The sequence below is a fragment of the Zootermopsis nevadensis genome, unplaced genomic scaffold (assembly GCF_977971745.1).
Source record: "Zootermopsis nevadensis isolate Lab colony 2312 unplaced genomic scaffold, Znev_1.0 Znev_ptg000045l, whole genome shotgun sequence".
Lineage (NCBI taxonomy): Eukaryota > Metazoa > Arthropoda > Insecta > Blattodea > Termopsidae > Zootermopsis > Zootermopsis nevadensis.
The window spans coordinates 2,999,630-3,024,750 of record NW_028259177.1 but is presented as its reverse complement, the minus strand read 5'-3'; the positions used below and the strand labels follow the sequence as shown (position 1 = coordinate 3,024,750).

The window sequence follows — 25,121 nt, the reverse complement described above, 5'->3', positions numbered from 1 at the left end:
CAGGTGTGTCTTGTAACATATTATCAATGAAGTTCAGAAAGTCAGTATATTGTAAAGTGTACTCCTTTCCAAAATCTTGATTCTCTTAATATCAATTAATTTATAAGACCTTACTGGACATGTGTCTGTACACAAAATACTGTATATACACATTTTTATTGCAATTAATCTAGTATCAAAATAAACACATAAAAGGTTTTGGTTGAATATCTTTGTGTATATAAAATGTACTAACCACATAAGTTTTGCAAGCAAAAATGTGTTATTTTGAAAAGCCTCTAAGGCAGCAACTTTAGCCCTAAATAGTAACACATATTTCATTGGCATAAAGATAATAAGATAACAAAGTGGAACCAGCTAACCAAAGCTAGCCTAGCCTAATGCAGCATGTTCTTACTGACATACAGAACTGCAATGAGGATCCTTTAAATGCTTGACTTAAAGGTGATATAATAGGCTGTTCCTTATGCATTACCTACCAGTCACATATCTACTTTCAGTGGCATTGGGATAACAAAAAAAAAAAGCATTGATTCATCACTAATTTGTATATGTGTTTTCGTGTAAGATGGGAGCCTTCCCAACAATATAAACCTTTAGTTTTAATTTTCATAACTTTATTTTGTACAGAAAAAACTTTTCTATCCACTTTTATACTTGTTCTGAAGGAATGTTTACATGTCATCACATATGTAACTTTAAACTTTTAGCAAACTTGTGACCACACTCATTACATTCTAACGGCTTCTCTCCCGTGCGAGTGGTGGACAGTGGAATATCCTGTTTACGAGCTCATGACTAAACAGCATGCCATGTACATGAAAGTCCCTTAGAGGTCTTCTCTTAATAATTTCAGTATATGATACTAATTCATACCCACAGAATTTTTACTTCATAATGAAATCCTTATAATTACATCTACATCTCAGAGCCTTGGCTAATTTTACGCAAATGGATAGGTTACATTTTCCGAGATATGTGGTTATGAAATCGATTGGCAAGTGCTTCACGATGCATTTCGTTATTGATGGATGTAGCAAGCAATTGTCTGGATGTATTTATAATTTCTTGTGAATTTTATATACTTCTGTATCGTCCACAACACGTGGGTTCCTTTCCAGTTTGTCAGGTTGGCGTGCCTGTCTAAGAAGAAAATGGCCTATTCTTCCTGTGTTGTGTTGTGTGACTAGTGGTACTTCTGAAAATTTATCATTTAAATTTTTTCCCTCTCTGAAAATCATGGTTTTCTTGGCCATGAAGCTATATAGTTATTTTAAGTGGTTACCAACATTTGGAGGAACACATCGCATCCATCTTCAGTCTAATATCACTTGTGTCCTACAAGGCTACATGGCATTATAACCTGGTATAACAGACCTTATGTTTACCGCTGTGAAAACCTCATATTCTTTACCTTTTCCTTCTCTTCCCTTATAATGGGGATACTTATGTCCCAAAACACTACTACAATTATGTAACATAAATTCAATCTCCACAAAGAAATCTTTATTTATTTTTTAGAGGCACCATGGTTTGATAAGACTTTGCTACAAGATATGGTAGTAAAAGCTGATCAGAAGATTAATTACACCATCCCAATTGGAGCTTCACCAAGACCTAAAGACAAATGCTCCGTAAATGGCAAGCCTTTTGAACCTGAAGTACGAGCTGATATTCAGACATTTGCCAATCAGACTGTGTTTGAGATTTTGTTTTCAGCTCGTTAATGATACTGGGCGCTACACTCTCACACTGGGGAGTCCTCAGCTTCTGCCAGTGTCACTGTGCAAGGTGAGTGTGATTTCAAAACCCACATGTGTACTTAGGCCAGTCAGTCTGATAACCGAAATAAAGACGGGGAAGTAGTGTATTATGACTTTAAAATATTTCTAAGTTTTCATGGTGATTCGTTATTAATAGTGGTCTTGCTTTTTGTACCAGTACCAAGAAAGCAGGATCAACATTAAAATTACTTTTGTTGATACGTGGTATATGTAAGTGTATTTGCCCTTATGCTTGTAGAATTAGGGATACTTGTTCATGTGGAAGCTTACTTTACATTTAGGCAGTTCTCTGAAGTGAAGTGTTTTGGATACAAAAGTAAATGTCAGTGTCTGTCATTCGTGTCCTGTACTGAATCACAGTGGTTGTAGTGTAGAATTTACATAGCCGCAGTTTGTTGTTATGAAATTAAAGCACTAGTTACATAAGTGAAATAAAATGACAACTTTTATACCATATTAAATTAAGAGTAGTAATTATTTGCTTTTGAAGTTATTTGGCTACGTATACCCAATTATTTGTTTTTGGAAGCAAGCCTAGGAATGAGATATGGATGTGAAGAATTAAGCATTCAGTCAAAAATAAATATTCTAGTCTTATACTTAAGTAAGGTGTTGAATATTTCTTTTAAATGAAATTAATATACCATGAATCTAAATGTTCTTAATCATAAAGTTATATTATGTTTACAGATCGACCATCTCCACCTGAAGGTCCTCTAGTGGTTAGCAATATAACAAAGGAGGGCGCTCGCCTTACGTGTAAGGTACGACTTGGTTGATTGTGGAAGTCCCATTCTGCATTACATTGTGGAGAAAATGGATGTGTCAAGGGGCACATGGGCAGATGCAGGCATGGCTTCAGGTCTATCTCATGACGTAACAAGACTAATACATCGGAAGGAGTACCTCTTCCGAGTAAAGGCTGTCAATAGCATAGGAGAGTCTGATCCTCTTGAGACAGCAAAGAGCATCATTGCGAAGAATGAATTTGGTATGTAATCACATACGATTCTGTGAAAATAAAATAATAATCAAATATATTTGTCTAGTCCATATAATTTACTTCTGTTCTCTTCAAATCTTAATGTTTATAAGTAGTGCTTTCTTTTATAGAAAAAGAGAAACAAGTAATCTGATATTACATTGGTTGATTAGCAGTATTTTGCTATTTGTTCTAAAAACAGGCATTAAAATATTGGGAAAAATTGATTTTATATGTAAAAGTCATCAGCACAACTGCATCTCTGTTGTACAGTTTCTTAATTTTAATTTTTTTTCGTCATATTTTTCAAAGAAGTAATGAACTAAAGGATATCTTTGTTATGTTCCACTTTTGTTTTCTTTATAATACAAATGTGACAGTATGACATATCCATGCGTACTACTGGGAGAGAGGGAGAGAGAGAGAGACACACTCATACACGCACAAAAGTTAGTGAAAGTTTCTGTTTCATTATTCCATTAAATGGGTCTGTGTTTAAAACTTAAAATATTTCAACAAAATTAAAATTTGAAGGCACTTCACTGACATCATTAAGAACAGCTAAAACTACAAATGTTACTAACACTGATAGAAATATTGTAATTACAGGAGCAGAATATTCAGTATGTAATTTAAATTCTCCATAGTGTGCTGTGTTAAAACGATTATAATTTATCTGTTTCTTTATAAATTTATTTACTATATTAGACGGACCAGATGCTCCTGGAAAGCCATTTATCATGGACCATGTAGACGTAAATGAGATAGTGGTTCTCCCATTACTGGCTGTATTATTCAGAAGAAGGAAAAAGGAAGTCCATACTGGGTGAATGCTTAACAATCCAGTGTAAGTTAAAAATACCAAATTGTCATATTGATGATATTCCTTTCTCTTCAAGATACAGTTATTAACCCTCCAGGACTCGCGTTGTGAGCGCAGCGCCGCATTTTCAGTAGAAGTCTGATACACTCTTTCTAGGAATTGTTTTCTCTCCTGTCGCTTTATCTATGTTAAGAGGAAACCCCCTTAAATGGGAATTTCAAAGGAAATATTTCTAGCTACGACTATAGACCCGCTTTTATCAGTTTACTTTTAGAATTCTGATAGTGCGGCGGCCCGCTCACACGCGAGTGTTTGTGTTCTAAAGTGAATTGTTTTTAAGTTTGGGTTAATTTCGTCTCTATTGGTCACGTTTACCAGTAATGTCTTCTAAAATAAAATCTTCTGATCCAAATGTTTAGTTGAAGTGGTTATTAGAACAAGTGAGTGCAGGAGAAATTATAGATTGTGAATTCGATGATAGTCAGGATTCTGATGAGGAACCACAAGAGGAGAATCACGATAGTCAATCAGAAAACTCGGCTGAAAGTTTAGATGAAGATTCCAACTTAGGGATAAGTGATGTTTATCTTGGCAAAGATAAAATGAATAAATTTCTAAAATTTCCCCTATGAAGAAGTAAAAAGGCACATTATCTCTCACTTTCCTCGGGGCAAGGGATGCGCAAAAAACTTAAAAACCGAGATCGAGTTCTGGCAGCTATTTTTCCAGATAATTTATTGGGCGATATCACAAAATTCACAAATAAAACACTGGATAACATTAGAGAGAATTATTCTAGGCAAAGAGACTGCTTAGAAACTTCAATCGATGAAATCGAAGCTTCAATTGGACTTTTATACAATGTTTTAACATTTTATTAGTCTCTTAATCGTAACTCCTTAAATAAATTAAAAGTCAGTAATAGTCTGATTAAGTATTTGCTCAATTGATGGGTTGCGGCGCGGCGCTCACACGCGAGTCGGGACGTTCCAAAGGTGTACGCGAGCGCTGGAGGGATGACTTCCAGCATCTTAAAATAATTTAATAAATTAAAAGTTGTGAATACTTTGTTCATATTGATAATATAATTGACAAATTGATATCTTACAAGTTATTGTCCATTATTTTCACAAAAATGAAACAGAAGCAGTCTGATGCCGTAGTTGACATCTCTTATTTTGGCTGTATCTATGACTCATTTTTTCATTCTGAGATAATCAGTACAGTTACTTCTTTTGTGAGTTACAGATTTTAATGATATTTTTGTACAAGTTCTATACTTCTCTAATTTACTTTGGTGTATTTTGTCACATACTGCACCAAAATAAACAAGAAATTTTACTTACCATTCAGGGTACTGTACCGTTCCGTGTCATTGCAACAAATTCAGCTGGCCAGAGTGAACCTAGCGAGTCATCTGATACTGCGATTGCTGAAGCAAGATACCGTAAGTATTTCTGTACTTATTAAACACTGAGAAATATTCGTTTGTCAATAATATTACTTATGAAACTGACATCCCCCTAAAATCAAGACACCTCTGAATGATATCCGCATCAAAGCAGGCCAGATCTTTCACGTTGACATCGATTTTATTAGTGAACCTCCACCAGAAGTAATATGGTCTGTGGAAAATAAGCCACTCAAGACAGATGAAAGAACATACAATGTTACGGAACAGCTCTGGTCTGGATGAAGGATCTTTCCAAGTCAATGTATTAGGTAAGAATTTACAACGCACGTAGTTATAATTTGAAAAGTGGAGTGAGATGAAATCTATTTTGAGACATTACAATAAAGTGTTACTGGTGGGAAATATAAATAGTTACAGGCTTTTTGAAGGAAGCCTGTTTGGGGATTGATCGGGGTTAGTAATGGCTGTTAAAGTGTTCGTAAGTGTATGGAGTCGTGCGTCCCATTAATTCCCTCTGCAGAGAACTCCTTGAAAGTCATACAGTGACAGGTCCAGGCTGAATGGGGGATTGCCCAACACCTGGAGTACTTTAGTATTGATTTGTAATGTTTTTAAACTCATTTTAATATTAATAGCTGATTTTGACAAGTAGTTACTTACGACTATAGAATTTTGGTATATACGGTAATTGAGGAGCATTATGTGTTAGTTTTGGTATGTATCTGATTGGTTGAACTGTGTAACACTAAATTCTTTGTATGATCTGAAGGAAAGTGATGAATATCAGTTCAGAGTGACAGCATTTTGAATGAACAAGCCATGCATGGACCTAGGAGGTGTTAGTTATAATTTACTGATCGGAAACCATTGCAACAGACAATTTAAAATTGGATAACATTGATATTAATTTATTTTCTCTATGTGTGTGACCTGCCTTACAGTTTGTTTTGCCATCTTTAAAACCTCTGAGCTGACACATGCTTTAAGATGTGAGGTTTTCACGTCAGTAAAAGCGTAAAAACCAAAAAAAAAAAAATTGAAAATTAGGGAAAAAATTTTTAAAGTGAAATTTTTCGATTTTTTTGGTTTTGTGCGCTTTTTTGACAATTTCAAGCATTTTTTTGATTTTTTGACTTCTTGAATTTGTTTTCTTACTGTGTGTATTTCTGTGTTTTGTAAGTTAATAGTCATTTGCCATGAATATTTGATGCTATAAGACTTGTGTAATAAGGTTTGAGCATCATAATATTGGGGTTTAATGGCTAATGTGGAAGGTTATTAAGACAACCAACACACAGCTATATTACAATATGTGAGGTATTGCAGGTAGCATTTCAAACGGCAGTGCAATGGAGCGTGCTTCGACGTAGATCTACTTCAGATCCGTAGTCGGTAGATGGCAGCAGAGTTTGTTACAGTACGCAAAGAATGATAATTGTATATCCCTCATTCTCCCGCGATGGCGGGATGTGTTCGCTGCTTTTCAGATGTTGCCATCCCTGCGTACGAGATAATGGCGTAACTGTTGTGTGTCCACTGCATTTCTTCTGTCATATATTGCGAGGACGTGCAAGTTAATGTTTTGTTATTTGAGCGTTTGTTGAATTTATGTGTGTTATCTTTCCCTTGTGTGGAGGACGTAAAGTAAGAACAATTTCGAACATGTCATTTCATGCAATTTATATAAACTTCAGGACATTATACATGACTTCTGCTTTGAAGTGACTCAGAATAAATAACAGGATTTTGTGATCACAGTGATGAGTATTTAACTCATAAGAATAATCAAATTTATGATCAGCTGAACAAGTTTCTGTTTCTGAAGGAAGAGGCTGTATTACAGAGAGAAGAATGTTGGTGATTTCTATCCAAGACCCTTATAAATTAATTATTATAGCTGTGAATTTTATAACTGAATAGTAAGACAAAAGCAGAAAATAGATTGGAGTCTATATAAATTTTATTCAGGCTGTTTGCGACGTATTTCCATTAACAAAACATATTAATTTGTTTTCATGTACTTGGATTAGTAAGCTCACATCTTGGTAGCCTTTCGATATCACTGCTGTTGAGACACCTCCAGTTCAGTTTTAGTGTCTAATTACCAAAGTTCCCCTGTCATTATCGTATGATTCTGACTGACAGTTGATACCGCATAAGTCCATAGAAGAGAAAAAATTTTCCTCTTAAAGTTTATTGCTACTCTCATAGTGAGATTTTTCAATGTCACATGTGTAGCCAGTCATGTCATTAAGTTTATAAATCTTTATAACAAAACATTCATGTTTCTTAGGAATGTATCACACAAAGAACTGTGTAAATTTATACCAATTTTTCAATTTATTAACATTATTTTCACTACAATTAAGAACCAGCAACAACTGTTTGTTGTTCTTTATTTACATAAGTTCTGATGTTGACATTTTGACTGCTGACTACAAAAATTCCTGACTGACATAAAAATTAACCACATTGTACTTCGGCACTGTCTAGCGGATATACTTGTGAAGCATGTGTCATATGCAGCACATTACATGTTTCCCAGTGATGCTTCTTCATATAAGAAATTACTAGTTTCTCATTTCAGTGCCCACGACTGCTGCAGTAAACTTTATTATTGGAACTTATTGAACTGGCATCATAATTCTGTTATATGTACAGCTTTTTTGTTTCTCCTTATGTTTGTGTTTCACAGGAAGTGATCTGTTTTGCAGAGCAGTGAAGGCAACTGCGTTCAGAATGTTGCAAGGAAGTTCACACATCTAAATGCCTAATGGAGTGATGTAACAGATGGAAGCTGCAATAAGTTTAAGATCCTTAAAGAAGCTTCACAAGAATATGGTGAATTTAGAGGTAAGTGTAGAAATTGCTGTTGTAAGTGATTGTGCATCGCTAACTCAGTGCGTGAGGGAATCAGCTGTTTCTTACAATCTAAGTTAATGTGGTCATTTTGTTTACTGAAATAGTTTGATTTAGAACTGTTATTCATTGTTTTTAAGAAATTATTGGAAATAAAAATAACATGCTTCTTGTTTCTGTGCCAGATTTTAGTTACATATTTTTTTCTGTAAGATTTGAGGTTCTCACAGCAGGAAGTATGAAGACTTCTTCAAATTTTTTTTTCAGTATTGGAAATAGTTGAAGGTTCCAAATTTTGAAATGTAGATGTGTTGCAATATCTGTAACATTATGGGCAACCTGAAAGCTACAGAAAAATTAATTCTCACCTAATGTTTCAGTACTTTCCTCCTAAGTATTCCTGTGTTCTTGTGTTTGGTTTTCAAATGAAAATCTTGTACTTATCTATTGTTTATCATACAACTAACTTTTCGTATGTGTTTGTCTCCACCTGAAACCATAACTGATATAACCTCTGTACATTTGCACATGTGTGGAGGGGTAGTCGGAAGACATCCTAATAACTCTGCTGGAATAAAGTAGTCACTTGTGCCCTTTGGTAGTGGAATGATTAGCATAGTAAGCTGTTGAGGAACCTTTGATTTTCATTATAAAGAACCATCTCATAAAGCCTACTTTTCTGTTTTCTTTATGTAGCCGTGCAGTGATTTGCAGATGGCTCTCACCTACACATTTTTGAACAGTAAAATCAATTGTATTCAAAACCCCCTGCTTCTGATGCTGACTCTGGAAACTGAAATCATTTTACGAGGGCAATTGAAAAATTAACCTCCGATCGAGTTTAGGGGAGGGACAGTTGTCCATATTTCTGTGTTTGTAGAGCAGCATTTAGATAGATGAGAAAGGGAAGCGTTAATGAATTGGTCAGCTTTAAATTATGCCCCTTATGACTTTACATATTCTGACAAATTCTATTATAATCGCATGGCTCTGAATTTATTCCAGATGATTGAAAATGAAATTTCTTTAAGATTTTTTTTGTGGGAATGTGAATGTGGATAGTATGGTAAATGTTTGAACACTGTTATTTGTTTTTTCGGACAGGAATAAGTTGGCAAAAGTAACACTGTCCTCTCGTCTTGCCAAAGATTTGGCCTGTTTCTATGAATGTGTTACTGTGAAGGATCTAAAATTTGAATTTCATAATCGTTGGTTTTCGAAGGTGTTTCGTCTCATCACGAATAACATCAACATTATGGATTAAGTTTTGGCCTGCCCCATGCACAGGGATTAAAGTTATTCTGTATATTTTTTTCAGGCATTCCTGGATTGTTGTACTCTTCGGTTTATGTTGATAAAGTGGCTTTGGAATTCTGTTCTCATGCATATTTTCATAGTTTTCATGTTGTCCTCATATTTATTATTGGTTCTTCTGTATTATCTTTGTTACATTTAAGATCCAGCATTCTGTATCCTGCAGTTGCTGTGATGAATCACATTCCTATTGTTTCATTAATAGCCAGTGTCACGAGATGTGACAAGTTAAATTTCCATACTGAAATTTTATCTCAGTACTTATTGGCTATTTGATGCTGTTCTGTCTGGAAGTACCCTTTCAAACCTGTTACAGCAAATACCGAGCTTCTGTAATTTCATAAGTTGCTGTGGAATTTTGAAAAACCTAGTCTATGATTGTCCCCTTTATTTCATTGATGTCATCGAAACCTTTTCGCTTTGAATTCTAAATTGAGTTTTTGGAAGAACGAAAAGTCGCGCAATACTAGATGCGGAGGAATATGTTAAGAAATGCACAGCAGCCGGAAATGGTTGTCAGAAATTTCTGAACAAACAGCAGAGTGAAGAAAGGAATCACAAAATTTTATTTAGAAAAACTTATATATGAAATAAACTCCCAATACAGATTTCTGTTTACATCAAAAGAGGAGGACATTCTACGTGCTCCTTGCATTTGAGTTAACTCGTCTGGCCTTTTCTATGATTCATCATACTAGACCTGTTAATTTTGAAGATTTGTTTTGGGGTTACCCATGAACCATTGTTTTATCACTGGAAAGGAAATAAGGTTCTTTCTGAAGTTTTCCAGGAGTTTCGACATATCGACTTGACTCTACTTCTGCTTCTAAGTCAGCAGATGAGACACAAATTTTGCAGCAGTATGTCGGTTCTTAAGATTTTGTATCAGAATGAGAATCCATCCTTATTAACTTACATTTGGTGAGATGTCTGATTTATTTGTAAACAAGTCCCCTAATTTGTATAACTTTTTATCTGCTTTACTGTTGGACTGTAAAATTTCAGTATCTTCGATGAAAGTCATTTTATTTTTTTGAAATTTTGAAACAACTTACCTATTTGAGGTCTGCTAATTGTTTCTTCTATCAAAGATATTTCTGAAATGTTGCAGATGTCTATAGCAATATTGCTTATTTCATATGTTCTGCTAGTTTTTAAGAAATGTAAATTGCAAGTACGACACATGACCTTACATCGAGATTCATAACCTCTAAATGATACAACCTGCGATTTTAAAATTGTGGAGAATGATTTAACAGATTGTACTGTGTTATCATCCGTAACAGAGGAATTTTGTACTGACAGAACTGTTTATATATGTGTACTTTTATATTAACAGTTTTATAATGGATGTTTCTGTTGAAATTAGAAAAACGTATCAGCATTTTGATGTTGTGATCTTTTTGTTTCTGGTGTCACTGGGCTTCCATTGACATCTTCAATGAATTGTTTTGGAAGACACACATTTCTTCATCAGTCAGATTCCTTCAACAAACTTACTGAAAAGTCTGGTTATGTTTCTTCGCTCATCCTAATTTTACCGTAATATTGCTGAGATGCTTTGCAGCCTCCATCATCTGGGTGATGAGTAAGTCAGATGATAACTGGATCTTGGTGACTGATGCACAGATGCTGAATCATTTCACATTTTTCAGTATATGCATACTCACTATGTTTCCACTCAGTGTGCATAAATGTTACGTGTGTTATTTAATAGTAAGATATTGTTTAATTACCAGGTGACTTTACGTCATGTTGTAAGTCAGGCAAGAGTTTATAGTTTATTTTCAGCTATCATCTGTTTTTGTTTTTTTGAAATTTCTGTAATTGAATAAAATATGAGAATTTTCCGTAATCAGCTTTGGTTGCCCAAGAAATGGATTGGTTGGACAAACTAGAGAAGCGATTAGGGAAATCACTTAGTCAGATGACCAGACATAAGATGGCTGTCTTCTGTGGTCTGGTATAAGTTTACCAGTGATCATTGTCTTTGGATTTGTCACTGTGGAAACCTCAAATGTTACATATTCAGTGAATCTGAAATTTATCTTCTGAGGATAATGCATGTAGACTATTTACTGTGAAGATGATGAGTGCAGGCATTAACATATTTTTTTTCCCTCGTAACTGAATGAATAGGAGTAGGGTAGTTTTGAGGGGATAGTCTACTTTAGAGCAGTTTTCTTGCATTTATGTGAAAATACTAAGGAGACCCCACAAAAATCCTCGGTCAGAATAACTGAGTTTGAAACCTTTGAGAAGACTCCATATCTGCAGGCTATGTAGCAGTTACGTTCTGAACTGGCTTTAATTTTTTTTCACATCTCTTGTTGAAATTTATGGATCAGAGTGAGTTCTGAGGAAATGGTCTTTCAGGATAGCTTGCAAGGTTATCATTTTTATTTCAGTCTTCTGCACGTCTCCTTGATGAGTAAACACATTAAAGAACAAACAATTTATATGGAGTTGTGTTTGAAGATTATGGAATTCCTGCAAATGATCGGTCTTTTGGCTTATATCCTAAAAAGTGTCATTCCTGGATCGCTTTCGAAGTCACCATAGCTACATTTATGTTTTGTGAAAGTAAATGATTTAGCAATTCTTTTGAAGGACGTTGAAAACTACATTCGAAATCATCCAGAAGCTCGCCTGGCCAAGATCCAGGATATTGGACGTCATTTTGTGGATGATGGCATCATGTCACAGACAGTGAAATCAGATGTGGAGGCTATTACATCAAGGTGGAGTCGTCTGAGTCAGCAGGTAGAAATAGGGAATTCATTACTTACTTCTTAAGTCAGCATGATGAAATGAAAGTCTGATAATGTGTAATAATGTGATTGCTCTGTATTAATCTGCTTACCTGTTTGTTTTGACTATTGTACTTTTAAGTTGCCCTCAGTGGACTTGTGGTTAGCGTTTTCGCCACTGGACCCAAGGTTCACGGGTTCAAACCCAGCCGAGGTCGGTGGACTTTTAAGGATGATAAAACTTCCTTCAGAGGGGAAGTAAAGCCGGCGGTCTCATGTCATAGTTTTATGGCATGTAAAAGAACCTTATGAGCATGAACAAGATGTTTTGTAAGCAAAATTCATTGGCCATTTCTCACCCGTATCTCTGTTTTTGGAGTTGCAGCCATTTTTACTGTGGTCTGCACATTGAAAAAAGCAATTTCGGTCATGGCACTGTCCTTTCATGTGTAGTTTCCAAGCAACAGGAATCACCATCACCAGCACTCAAATTCAGGACTGAGTTTTTGACTTTTCTAAAATATCTTCTTGGTTTCCAGGAAGAAGCACTTAAAATTTCATATGAATTAGAATATATTTTTTTTGAACTGTAAGCAAACACACACACAACTCCGAAATTGAAATTAAGATTACCAACCCTATGAAGGTTATTTTTACCAAAAGATCACATGGGGATGAAGTCTTGTCAGTGACATCTGAATGTAAGCTAGATGAAACACGCAATGTTGCCACAACAAATAATACTTCATTCATTGTTTGTAGTTGCGTGATTTTTGTTGTTTTGGAAGTTTGAATACTGTAAATGACCTACGTCGTATGTTTACAGAAACTGACATATGTATTGAAGTTACGTTTAGTTGAAACATGAGGAACGAAATAGAGAACATCTAATTTTGAAGAGTGTCTCTGATGAAGTAATCTCATTTGACAGTGAAATTGAACCAGCTTGATGTGGCAGTATGGCAGCTGGTAATAAGAATAATGCAATTAAAATCTAAAATAAAATTTGGCCAATACCATGACATCCATTGAATTCTCTTGGTGTCCATCATTTTGTTGAAGGTCTCGGTTACTGGAAGATATAAGCGTTGATCTGTGTGAACAAATGTTCCTAAGCTTTAAGGGTTGAGTGTCCCATTAATTTGTGTGTGTGTGGTTGGTTGAATAGGACTATATGGTCCTGTTGTGTCATGATATTGTTATAATGTTTATATATTCAGACAAATAGCACTGTGTATGTCCAAAATGCTTCTAAGGCTTGACAGTACGTCGAAGATTAATTTTTAACCTAATCATCCACTTTAAGGAAAGGATTCTCTAACTAAGATTCACTTGAAATTTTCAAACAATTTGGAATAATTAAAAGGAATTTTGTTTTCTTGCAGAATGTCAAAATCAGACAAAACAGTCTAAAGGCAGTTTAAAATGCCCCTGTTTATATCATTATGACTCTGTGTATATATTTGAGGGAATGAAGTTCAGACTTCAGCTCTACTTAAAATACCCACGAGTTTATGAGATTGTCATTTTTTATTGGGAAGAAATTGAACTCATTATATATCATAAAAGCAAGCTGTATCATACTGCAGTACTGTGGGACGTGCTATAGTTTACTACTCTTTCCAGGCAGGTGATACAATACCTTGCTCTGCTAATCCCATTGATACTCTTCAGTCAAATCATCCCTACCCCTGTCTAAATGTCTCCCCCCCTTACAAGGGTCCTGCAGCATACGTATTTGGTCCAAATATTGAACAAAAAAATCTGAGAATGCTCTTTGCTGTTACAAGGATCTCTATGAAACAGAAATAACAAGATAGCATATTTAATTCTGTAGCTTCTCAGTTGGTACCTCAGCAATCGACTTGTAACCACAAGTGAATCGTCATATATTGATGTCAAATGCCACCATTTAAATTTATTTTTAAACATTTTAAACAGTAGTTTGTGGGGCCTTAAACCCAGTTTAAAATTACAGGTGACATTTCACTGTGTTTTTCTTCTTGTACAGTCTGAGGAGCAGTGGGTTAAAGAATAACAATTTTGTTGTTTATATAATTTGTTTTAATTAGTATCAAATCAGCAGTGTTCATTTTATTAAATGTGTATGTATTACATATTTAATTGTAGGTTTTATTTAGTATGTGAATGTATCACGTTACCATATCGATAATAATTTTTCTCTAAATGAGTATGAAATTCATTTTTACATATGTAGCAATAAAAAAGGAATATCTGCCTTTAAAAATTGATGAATGAATGTATTAACTGTAATTAATAGGAAAAATTTATACCGCTATATGTGGCTGACATCCTGAAATTGGTTACAGGTGTCAAGACTGAGGTTTTCTCATCATTCGAACGAAATATGCCACAGTTGCTTTGTTTTACTCTCTTTCCAGTTCACCATAGTCTCAGGATTCAAATCTGATACCCAAACTTTTCAGTTTTCATTATTTTCCTCAGTTCCTCTGGGTATTGCTGTATTCTTTACAATTTATAATTTACGATGTTCCTGCCAGTTTATGATAAGTGTTCCTCGGGAATGACAAAGCATTATTAAAGTAACAGAGGAATAAATATGGTTACTTTTTTCTTTAATGATAATAGCATGAGGGACTAATGGAGCTTATGTGTTTTAGTATAAAATGACAGCTTGTTAGGATTTTGGGATCACACTTACTGTGCCTTGTGATGATTATCTTTTATTGAAAGTCATGCTACATTTGGCATTGCATTGGAATTTGAAAGGCATGCACTGGCCATGGCTTGATTGCATCTTGCTTTGTGGGTTAGGGATCGTACCGTATTGCTTGAGGACTCTGTCACTAGTCTGAGTAAGAAAGCTTTTATTTATATTTGTTCTTGTGCCAGTTTTTTTAATCGTCAGTGACATTGCAGCAAAAGTATTAGTTGTAATTACAACTGTTCACCAGTACCAAACATTTTGTCCCTCTACTGAAAGCTGTTAAACTGCGAGATCGTGAACAACGTGGCTGTGTGTACAGCTAAGGTGATATTAACTACAGGTTGAAACTTTTACACTTATCACCAGTAAGAGTTTTACTAATTGCTAAATTCTGTCCTGTAATTTGTGTTGATGAATTAATTATATTTAGTCTTTCAGAATCCATATACATTTCCACTCGCATACACAGCAACCTTTAAAGTATTAGCAGCTGCCCTCCACATCAGGTGCCGTTTTCATCCGCGAACGAAGGACGCGCTGCACGTACCACGCGCAGTCACAATTAGAATACTCCATTTAACTGTTGTGTGAGGCTCTTCGAACTGCATCGGAGTCACATTCGAGGTAAGAGAATCCTAATTGTTCTTCTTTAAAATGGGGACAACAACGAGCAGCGGTTGCCGTAGTAGCCCGAATGAAAAACTTAAAAGTGTTAGAGCAACGGTTTAAAAGGGGATACATTTTTGACAGCGTGTCCGAGTTCATATTTAACTTGCGGATGGCGTTAACATTCAGGTCATTGTATCTGTCAGTTATCGTCAGGAGGCCAGAATATGTCACAAGGCTGGCCCGGATTTTTCTCTAATTTGTATTTGTAGGTGCCCAATTAGGCACTGCAATTGTAATGAATGAGCTGCTTTTCTGCCGGCCAGTGTGCAGTCGTGGCAGTCACCGGGTGAACTCGCTCGATCTTACCCGTCGAAACAATTTAACGTCAGTGGAAGGCACTATTAGTCGTCTAAAAGTTTAGTCTGTACGGAAGCCGTTTATAGTTTGGTAGATATTGACCGCCGTTTCAGATCCTTGTGCCCCCATCATCATACTCGTCGCTGTGGGGAACTCAGATCATACCAAAATCATCTTAGTTTTTCTTTAATGACGAGTTTATAAAGCCAAGGAAACGATTCAGTCCATTATTGATTTATATAACGTTATTTTTGTAATATAATTAATGATAAATGTACCTTTCTTCAAGAACATATTGACTGAGCAGCCATTTGTTACGTTTTTATGCAGTCAATTTTCCCTAACTAACGTAAGAATCCTCAAACACGTATAGAAAATAGGTCTACTTGTTCAGTGACAAAGAACATCATCGCAGTCACATAATTACAGTTCGGGTTTCGTATTTGTGAGGCTCTGTTCTCAGCCCAAAGACCGTGTTTTCTGATGGAGGTATTTCATGATTTTCCTCAGTATCTCCAGGAAGATGCCTGGATGGTACCTTAAACTACGCCACTGGCCGTCCATCCTGAATACTTTCCGGTTAATTATTAACTAATTATTCTGTCATTCGACGCTGTCTGGTTTGCGATACTGAAGTTACGTAATTTTAAATGACCAAAACATGTTCGTGTGTGAAGAGAGACCTAGTATGTCGTTATTCTTTGCAACTAAAACAGGGCTGTGTAAACTTCTCTACATTCGAGTCGAATTGAGTGTGGATGGATGTATTTGGGATCCGAGTAGAAAGAAATGTGTGCCTTGAAACCAGTTGATAGAATATTTTGTAATTTGTTTCCCCTTGTTCTGTTTCTTGTTAATTAATATTCCTTTTTGGACTGGTCGGTTTATGTCAAATTCCATACTTTCCCCTCGATATAAACGATTTTGAGCACTTTTTGTACAGAAATGCAAACACAAAGGCTTTACGTTCTGCACGTAGTATCCAGCTTATTCAAAAATATTGTTACGATAATAAAATCTAGGAGGGCTTGATGGAGGAGACATGTAGCGCGCATTGGAGGTATATGAAATGTGTACCTCATGTTTGAAGTAAGGAGACCACTGGCAGGACACAGGCATAAATGGAAATTGACTTTGGTGGCGAGTCGAGCGAACACCAGTAAACTTTCGGTTTTCATGTAACACGGGGAATTATATAATTACCAGCTCCTCCAAGTACGTGCCTTCCAAATTGATGTTTACCAAGAAATTCAGTGTGAATTCCTTAGATTTCTATTTCAAGCCATAAACGCAGCTCATTGTAGGATTTTAGATTTCATTGATCTAAAAATGGCATTTGACCCGTATCTCATGCGAAATTGCTCGCTCACTCTGGCCTTCACATGTCCAGATTTTGTTGATTGACTAGAAGTAAATGTAGAAATTGCATATTTGTTTATTCTTGAATTCCTTATGAAATAAGACCTATTAAAAATTACGTACATCTAGTGTCTAGCTGAATGAGAATTGAGTCAGGTGGGCCTGTGTAAGCGAGTAGTGATGTGATACAGTATCGTGAAATATTTAAAATTTCAGTTTAAGCTACATATTTTGTGTGTTTTATGAGTAATTGTTTAGATGTGGTTACTTAGTGTGGATGTAAGGGAGGACGTAACAGCAGAAAGAAAGTTCTATCTTATTTCTAGGATAATTCATTCAAGAAGTACGGTTTATATGAGACAGGTATTATGCATGCAAGTTGTGTTGAAGTCTGTGAAATTAAGTTTGTTACATTTTTATGAAATTATCTAAGAAGTAAAGATGTAGTTCTCACATGTTTCTGATTCTGTAGGTCATCTTTAAAAATGAATGTGAAAGGAGCTTCACTTGAACAAAAGAACTCTGGCAGTCGAGATGAGCGAGTTCGAGAATCAGACGATGCACCGAGCACCTCTAAATTCCGAAGAGATGATGACGGAGACGAATCCAGTTCTAGTGGACACCCCTCAAATGTGAGTTCTATGTAACTGGTGTGTGTGGGCGTACATGCGTGAATATATACTGTATATGAGTCCTTATTTATAGGCACATGATTACACACGCAGAGCATAAATTATAATATGTACCAGGTTGCCGTGTTACTAAATATTTGTTTTGGTGCCTGGGTTTCTTCTAAGTCGTGTATTCATGTGTGAACATTTTAAGAATTTGGATCTTGGAGTTCCACTTTTGTTGTACTGCAGATTGAAGTTTCAATCTGTGTGTCATGAATTGACAGAAAAGTGTGGAACTTTGTACATTATAGGAGCCCCTGAAGATTGATTATTATAGATGTGATTGATGTGTTGCAACTGAACTAGCATGGTTCTGGTGCTCAGGGACAAGTTTGCCTCATTTGTAGAGTTTACTGCAATTTTATTTTAAAAGAATATTGACATTACAGGAACCAAAATCTGGGATCATTGAAAAAATATACATAACAAATTTCATGTGCCACTCATCCTTGGAGGTTCGTCTGAACGGAAGAGGTAATTTTGTTTTTGGGAAGAATGGCAGTGGCAAGACTGCAGTAGTTTATGCTCTTGTACTTGGTTTGGGAGGTAACCCAAGAGCTATTAAGAGAGGAACCTCTTTGAAAGGTAACATATTGTAACAAGTTGCTAAGGTCATAGGTTTGGTCTTTGCTTATCTAGCTTGAATTTAGTCCAGTCTGAAAAGTCTGAGTGTACAGTCTACACAGGTAATGAACTGAAATTTGTCATCTCTTATCTTCCCTTAAAACTAATTTCCCAGTACATATTATTTATGTTTTTAAATTTCTTTAATCTGATTATATAAAATAATTCATAGTGTGTACGTGTGTGAGCTTGGTAACTCAGGGGGCAGAGAAGATCCAGCATATTGTGCGCTGGATATTCTCCTACCATGACTTACCATTCCTGCACTGATGAAAAAAATTATACCATGGTATTTATTGCCAACCCATTAAGTAAATTTTGTAAGATCGTGATGTTTAATATCATCAAGCCCAAATGACTGAATTAGAGAACATGAGAATTGCGAAGGATCCTCTCAGTTAACCTAATACTGAATGAACAGTGGATTTGGTCCAAAACTTTAATTTTATTTCATATGATATTGGAAGGAAGATTAAGTGTGTGTATCAGAATTTTAGAATTGTTCCTGTTTCTTCCAGAATTTATAAAGAAGGGTAACGTCACTGCTACCATCGAAGTGACATTGAAGAATACTGGTCACCTTAATTACGAGAGAGAACAATATGGTGTCCATATAATTGTAAGGAGACGCTTCGATGCAACTGGTCGCGGCACATACGGAATAAAGTCAGAAGAAGGTACTGGGCTTTCTTTCCCTCTGCTTTTCCTTCATCTCAGATATTGGATGCTCTCAACAAGAAATTTGTTATCTTTAAACAATTAGTTTTTTATAAATAAAATATGACTTGTCCCCTTCCTGATTGTATATGTGTTTTAAGATGGCATTTTACCATGCACACTGATTATGTGTAAATGTCTGTTTCATCATATTTGTTTCAAATATGTTCTATTTTTGGCTGTTTAAAAAGATGCGCAGATTTCAGGCCCATTTTACTGAAATTGCGTAAAAGTGTCATATCAGGCTTCTTCTTTTCTGAGAGTCCTGTTGGTCTTCCTCCATATACAGCATTATATAGGAAGTTTCAGTTTATTTCAACTCACGTTACTTGATGTATTGAATTAATAACTTGGGTGAAGGTTGATTTACAAAATTTATGTACTGTACTCCATTCAAACTAATAGTCTCGATTGACTCTACTATATTACAAAATTTACAGCTTTTAAATATTGAAGATTTCTGTAAGTGGCACATTGCCTATCCTTTCATCTTCGTTAAATTGGCACCAGGTCCCGACCGTCTCAATGAAATAGTTTGTTTGGAGTAGCAGTTGATCACATTTGGGTCAGTGGGTTACATTACTGTGTATATCATTTCTCACTTGTTTCCTGTTGCAGGTGAAGTAATTTCCAGGAAAAAAGAAGAACTGGACAAAATTGTTTCAGCATTCAACATACAAATTGACAATCCCGTAACAATTCTGAATCGGGAAGATGTCCGGGAATTCCTAAACAGTAGCAGTTCTCAGAAGTACAAATTCTTTATGGAAGCAAGGAAGGTAGGACGAAAGGTCGCTACCATTTTAAACTCTAAGAAAGAGGTTGTTATTCTGTTCAAATGTTGATTAATGTTTACAATAGAATGAGTTTTATGTTACAACCTTTTTTACAATTCAGATGGCTGTCATTTTCTCTTTAAATGATTAAATTGTGTAATGCACTTATTTGCATCTGCGCTGTAGTGAATGCATATCAGACTGAACAGCAGTACCAGTTTCATTTTATTCAGACAAATTTACAATTAACTTGGCTTGAGATCCCAATTTTCTGTCGATGTTGATCTTGCTAGTTGTAATGCCATGTGGGTACCTTTGTCTCGGAGGAACATACTGGAGGAAATATGTTCTTCCATGACTTTGATACTCACCTGTTCTCTGTGAGAAACTCGAACTTCATCCCCACTTTCTGTTTATCCTTTCAGGAAATACGCCGTTGGCGACGGATTTTGTGGAAGTCGCTTGCTTTGAAAATTATATTTTTATTTGTTTGTGGTTTATTTTTCGCCACTGTCATTAGCTACTAGTTAAGACTTTATGGCATTAGATGATATATAATGGATGGTAATTTAAGGTACTGACCCAGGATGTGCCTGGAGGGACTGAGGGAAGTCTCAGGATAATAGGTCTCCAGGCTGAAATTTGAACCAGGGACCTCCTGTGTATAAAGCACATGGTAACTACACTGCTGCAATGGTTGTTTGTTTTATGCTGTGTTTATTCCAGAAAAATTACTACTCATTTACTATTAAAAATTGTAATACTCAGGGGAAGTAAAAGAAGGCAGGGAAATTTTGTATTGTATGTAAGGAAGCCAGGGTCCACCAACTGAAGAAGAATAAGATTGTATTTGAATGTTTTATATTTGTGCAGATTGTAATGTGCAAGCAGCAAGAAATCAGGTGACTTGTCCTCTAGGTTATGGTAGAAATTTTACCAACGTTTCGGAGGCATTAAGCGCCTCTGCGATGTAGGCGAGTTTCAACCAGACTACACATTGCAACATTGCATCAACTTCGTATTTATCGTGCTTGCTTACATTTTGTTAAATCTTTGTAATAGTATGAGTTACACTTGTAAATTTTGTACTGGAAGTTGCTACATCAAGTTTTGATGTAAGTGAAAGTAATAAACTCGGTGTCATTTGCAATCAATGATTAAGTGCCACTTCTGTGCAACTCCTTTGGTGTGGTACTATAAATGAGAAATGCACATTTTTTAAAAAATGCTACTTTCATTTGAGTGAGAAATCAGACTTTGGAAGCTGCTGGCAGGGGCACAGTGGTTATGGATCAATTGTTACTGATTCCAGACAACTGACATCACAGACATTGGACCATCACTGTTATGCTGTGCATACATTTCTTAGCTTGTTAAACATTTGTTAAGTTGTTAAATATGAATTCATGAAGCCGTTGTTGTTAATCCGTAAATATTGGTCTTGTGGGTTGTAAATCCATGTGGATTTGTATGTAAATACCAACATTCCTGAGGAACGTCCTGCTTCCATCTTTAGGGCTGAAAATATCGAGGCAGTATGTTCCTCTGAATTGTTGATATTTGTTACGTGAGTAGTATGAATCCTAGTAGCTGTGGCTAATAATTTTTCGCTGGATAAGGTGAAAATGCAGCTGTTCAGGTACTCCTGCCCTACCAGGTATTTTGAGTTGCGTTTTTGAAGACTGTAGTAGCTGTTGTCTAATTTTATAGGAATTTGAACTGTTTCTTCTGTGGTTATTTAGTTTCTGTTTTGTATGTTTCAGGATCTAGAAAACATGATCGAACCACGTGATATGATTGATTTGCAAGTGAAGTCCCTTTTCGAGAGTTTGCTCCAAGGGTGCGGACGCAAAGTAAGAATCAGAACATTTCTCTAAAACAGTAGTTCTCAAATTTTCTGTTTTATGGACAAGTAGTCTCTCTCAAATCCAACGTATTGTCAGACGTGTGGTGGGATGATATTTAATTTTAAGTGAAAAATTAATAGAAGTAAATTAAATCGTATGTAGGCAAAAGTGTTTGGGGTTTGACAGTGAAAGCTGAACCAGATGTTTGATGTTTGTGGCCTCTTATGTGTTCTGTTAACTATGTTTTTAATTTGTAATGTGTTTGTGTCTCCTCAGAGACTTTGATTTTGGCAAATGTTGATTGCAGGGTGAAATTAAGATTGATCACCAAAAACAGACGTTGGAAGTGAAAGTGTCATCTATGAATGACCCTCATGTAGAAGACATCATGCCTACAGGAGATTGTTCATACGCCATTGTTTGTTTAATCATGGCCCTTTGGGAAGCTATTAAGCCACCTTTCTATATCTTGGATGGATTTTATTTCTCTGCGGTAAGAGCAGCAAAGAGTACAATACAGTGAGAAATAGGACTTGGCAAATCCTTTTGTTCTTGTTTCCTGTTACCTAGAAATTAGTTTGTGGTACTTGGTACAGGCATTGTGCCAATTCTGCCTTGAATGATTGTTTGTGGCTTTCATTTTCTCATTCATTTATACCTTCTCGTCTTCATGGATTAAGTATCTTAATGCCTTTATCAGCCTCATCACCTTGCCAGCATCTCCCTGGTTCCCTTGTAACTCTGCCTTGTTTGTTTCAATTCTGCGCTGTATCTGGTCTGCATTCTTCTTCTGTATATGTTACACCTTATCGATTTTTGTACCATATTTTACAATTTATTTGCCCAGTATTTTGCATATTTTCAAATGTGTATGGCCAACAGAATTGTGTGATGATGTTAATGTATTTATTTTGACAGAATCATTGTACATAAATCCCTTCTAGTTTGCTTTTCACTCTGAATTCATGAGTCACAAATTCATAGTCGGAATACATTTCTAACTTTAGCGTGTGACTGTGTACACCATATTTTAATTTTAATTTTAATATAGTGATTTCCACAAAGACTGAGGTATCGTAGACATAATCCTCAAATATGACCTGTGCCATGCATGGTATTCAGAGTAAATTGTATGAGAACTGTAAGGTACACCGTCACCAGACGACACGTAGAACGAATAAATAGGCCACATGATTTATAGGAAGCAGAGTAGGCTTTGTATAAATGTTATCCTTACATTGGCATTTCATAGGTGATTTTGTAAGTCCTTGTTTTAAGGTTTTTGTTGCTTCTTTAGTTAAATATTTTATATTTCAGGATATGATGAATCACCAAAGGATCATCGAACCATCCCCGACAGAAGACAGACTTCCAGTTTATCTTCCTCGCACAACGCGTATCCGCCATTCAGTCCCATGGGGATGTTACAATACACAGGTACTAAATAAACTAAGAGCAAGATAGAATACTAAGCCTCTTCTCTGTATCAACCACGTTCATCTTCAGTGTCTGGTTGGGTTGGAGGGTTCTTGGAATATTTAATCTTTTTTGCTGTTACATTTGGTGAAAAGTTTGAAGTTGGATAGGATGTTGTGTGTGCGCATACGTGTGCCTGCATGTGTGCACATTAATGCTTTATATTGCATAAATTATACTTGCTATTCTGTGAGTGGTAAATCTTTTCCAGCCCCTGCAATGCCATTTTAAGAGTTTTAAAAGTTCGTTGTTTACCGACTAAGTTTGTGTACCTGTTATCATGAAATACAGATTAATAGTTAACTTCTGCAGCATTAAAAGTGTTGCCTTGTCAGTAGGCTCACGAGAATACAATTCTAGTCTGTTTTTTTTATATTGTGTGCCAGCACTTGCTGTGTGCATGATTTGGTTGTTTAGCTAACAAATAGATAGTTCACATGTTTCTGTTGCTTATTTCGTCAGTAGAATAACACTGCTTAACTATAAGACAGTGTTTCCTTTTAATATCATAATATATTATTTTTATTTACAGGATGGATGATCTATGCAGGGGTAATAATACACAGTGAAGAAGAAGGAGCTTGTATCTTGAAGATTTCTGTCTTCTGGGTTGTTGCGCTCAGTAGTCTGGTCGATGTTAACCAACGTTTCGGAGGTCATACTGCCTCCGTCATCAGGGCGATGAGTATGAAAATTTCTGTCTTCTGGGTTGTTGCGCTGTGTAGTCTGGTCGATGTTAACCAACGTTTCAGAGGTCATACTGCCTCCATCATCAGGGCGATGAGTATGAAGATATCTGTCTTCTGGGTTGTTGCGCTGTGTAGTCTGGTCGATGTTAACCAACGTTTCGGAGGTCATACTGCCTCCGTCATCAGGGCGATGAGTATGAAGATTTCTGTCTTCTGGGTTGTTGCGCTTTGTAGTCTGGTCGATGTTAACCAACGTTTCAGAGGTCATACTGCCTCCATCATCAGGGCGATGAGTATGAAGATTTCTGTCTTCTGGGTTGTTACGCTGTGTAGTCTGGTCGATGTTAACCAACGTTTCAGAGGTCATACTGCCTCCGTCATCAGGGCGATGAGTATGAAGATTTCTGTCTTCTGGGTTGTTACGCTGTGTAGTCTGGTCGATGTTAACCAACGTTTCAGAGGTCATACTGCCTCCGTCATCAGGGCGATGAATGTGCCAGTTGGGTGAGTGGTGCTGTTTATAGGAGCTGGACCGTGAATGGAGTATGACCTCTGAAACGTTGGTAAATGTCTACCTGACTACACAGTGCTACAACCCAGAAGATAACTATTTTTGTTCACACTGCCATTAGAACCTCAAATCCTACTAAGAAATTACTTAATATATCTCAGAGCAGTGCTTTGATTCAGATTAACAGTAAATTGGTATGCTGCATCTTGTCTTAAATATGTCAGTATTATTAACAATTATAATGGGCACAAATCCAGTATTTCAGTACAGCCCCTGCATTGTAACTTGCATACCCACAGTCAATATCTTTACTACAGTGATAACCTGAAAGTTGATATTGTTAACCTCTACAGTTAGGCAACACTATGCAGAGTCAAACAACTAGTTTTGTATCAACCCTGATTATGGAGACTATATGAACATTTCCAAAATGTTGGTAAAAACTTGCTGTATGGGATCACAACCCAGAAGATCACAATTGGCATTGCCTTAAATAGCTTTTGCTTTGTCATTGTTCATATGGAATGAGCTGTGACTAGTTACGGGCTGGACAACTGAAATTTTGTCCTCTAGCCTCTGCATCCAGACTCGTATCCAATGGGTACTGGGGTCCCTTCCTCGGAGTGTGATGTGACTGGGTCGTGATACTGACCACTCACCCTCATCTAGTGCTGAGGTCAAGAATTAGGAGCTATACCTCCACTTCCCACAAACGACCTACATGGCGTATAATGGGATGGCTTTACTTTTATTGTGCATGTGGAATGTTATTACCATGCAGTCTTTTCCTCATTTAACACTTCAGAGACAGGGAAATCAGTCTCCAGCATTTCACTGGAAGGAAGCAAAGAAGGCCCATATGTGTCT

The 25,121-nt window shown here is 36.2% G+C and overlaps 1 protein-coding gene across 11 annotated transcripts in view; it reads left to right on the top strand.

Annotated features, from left to right (window-relative positions):
• The window catches only part of LOC147871651 (structural maintenance of chromosomes protein 6-like), a 70,210-nt gene that overhangs the window by 38,406 nt on the left and 6,683 nt on the right, over nucleotides 1-25,121 (top strand). For 2 of the 11 annotated variants that reach the window (XM_087360473.1, XM_087360482.1), the window contains exons 1-16: nucleotides 1,123-1,366; nucleotides 1,522-1,791; nucleotides 2,475-2,775; nucleotides 3,475-3,613; nucleotides 4,943-5,036; nucleotides 7,699-7,856; nucleotides 11,787-11,939; nucleotides 15,046-15,239; nucleotides 17,413-17,572; nucleotides 18,004-18,199; nucleotides 18,757-18,915; nucleotides 19,574-19,734; nucleotides 21,495-21,584; nucleotides 21,886-22,071; nucleotides 22,896-23,015; nucleotides 23,587-23,739. In XM_087360473.1, coding sequence (XP_087216599.1) covers nucleotides 17,426-17,572; nucleotides 18,004-18,199; nucleotides 18,757-18,915; nucleotides 19,574-19,734; nucleotides 21,495-21,584; nucleotides 21,886-22,071; nucleotides 22,896-23,015; nucleotides 23,587-23,595 — 1,068 coding nt within the window. In that variant the 5' untranslated portion in view covers nucleotides 1,123-1,366; nucleotides 1,522-1,791; nucleotides 2,475-2,775; ... (4 more) ...; nucleotides 15,046-15,239; nucleotides 17,413-17,425 and the 3' untranslated portion in view covers nucleotides 23,596-23,739. Of the gene's footprint in view, nucleotides 1-1,120; nucleotides 1,367-1,521; nucleotides 1,792-2,474; nucleotides 2,776-3,474; nucleotides 3,614-4,942; nucleotides 5,037-6,150; nucleotides 6,857-7,698; nucleotides 7,857-10,555; nucleotides 10,765-11,786; nucleotides 11,940-13,005; nucleotides 15,240-17,412; nucleotides 17,573-18,003; nucleotides 18,200-18,756; nucleotides 18,916-19,573; nucleotides 19,735-21,494; nucleotides 21,585-21,885; nucleotides 22,072-22,895; nucleotides 23,016-23,586; nucleotides 23,740-25,121 lie in introns of those variants that run through there. The other 9 variants (XM_087360483.1, XM_087360474.1, XM_087360475.1 and 6 more) reach the window with 9 other exon arrangements.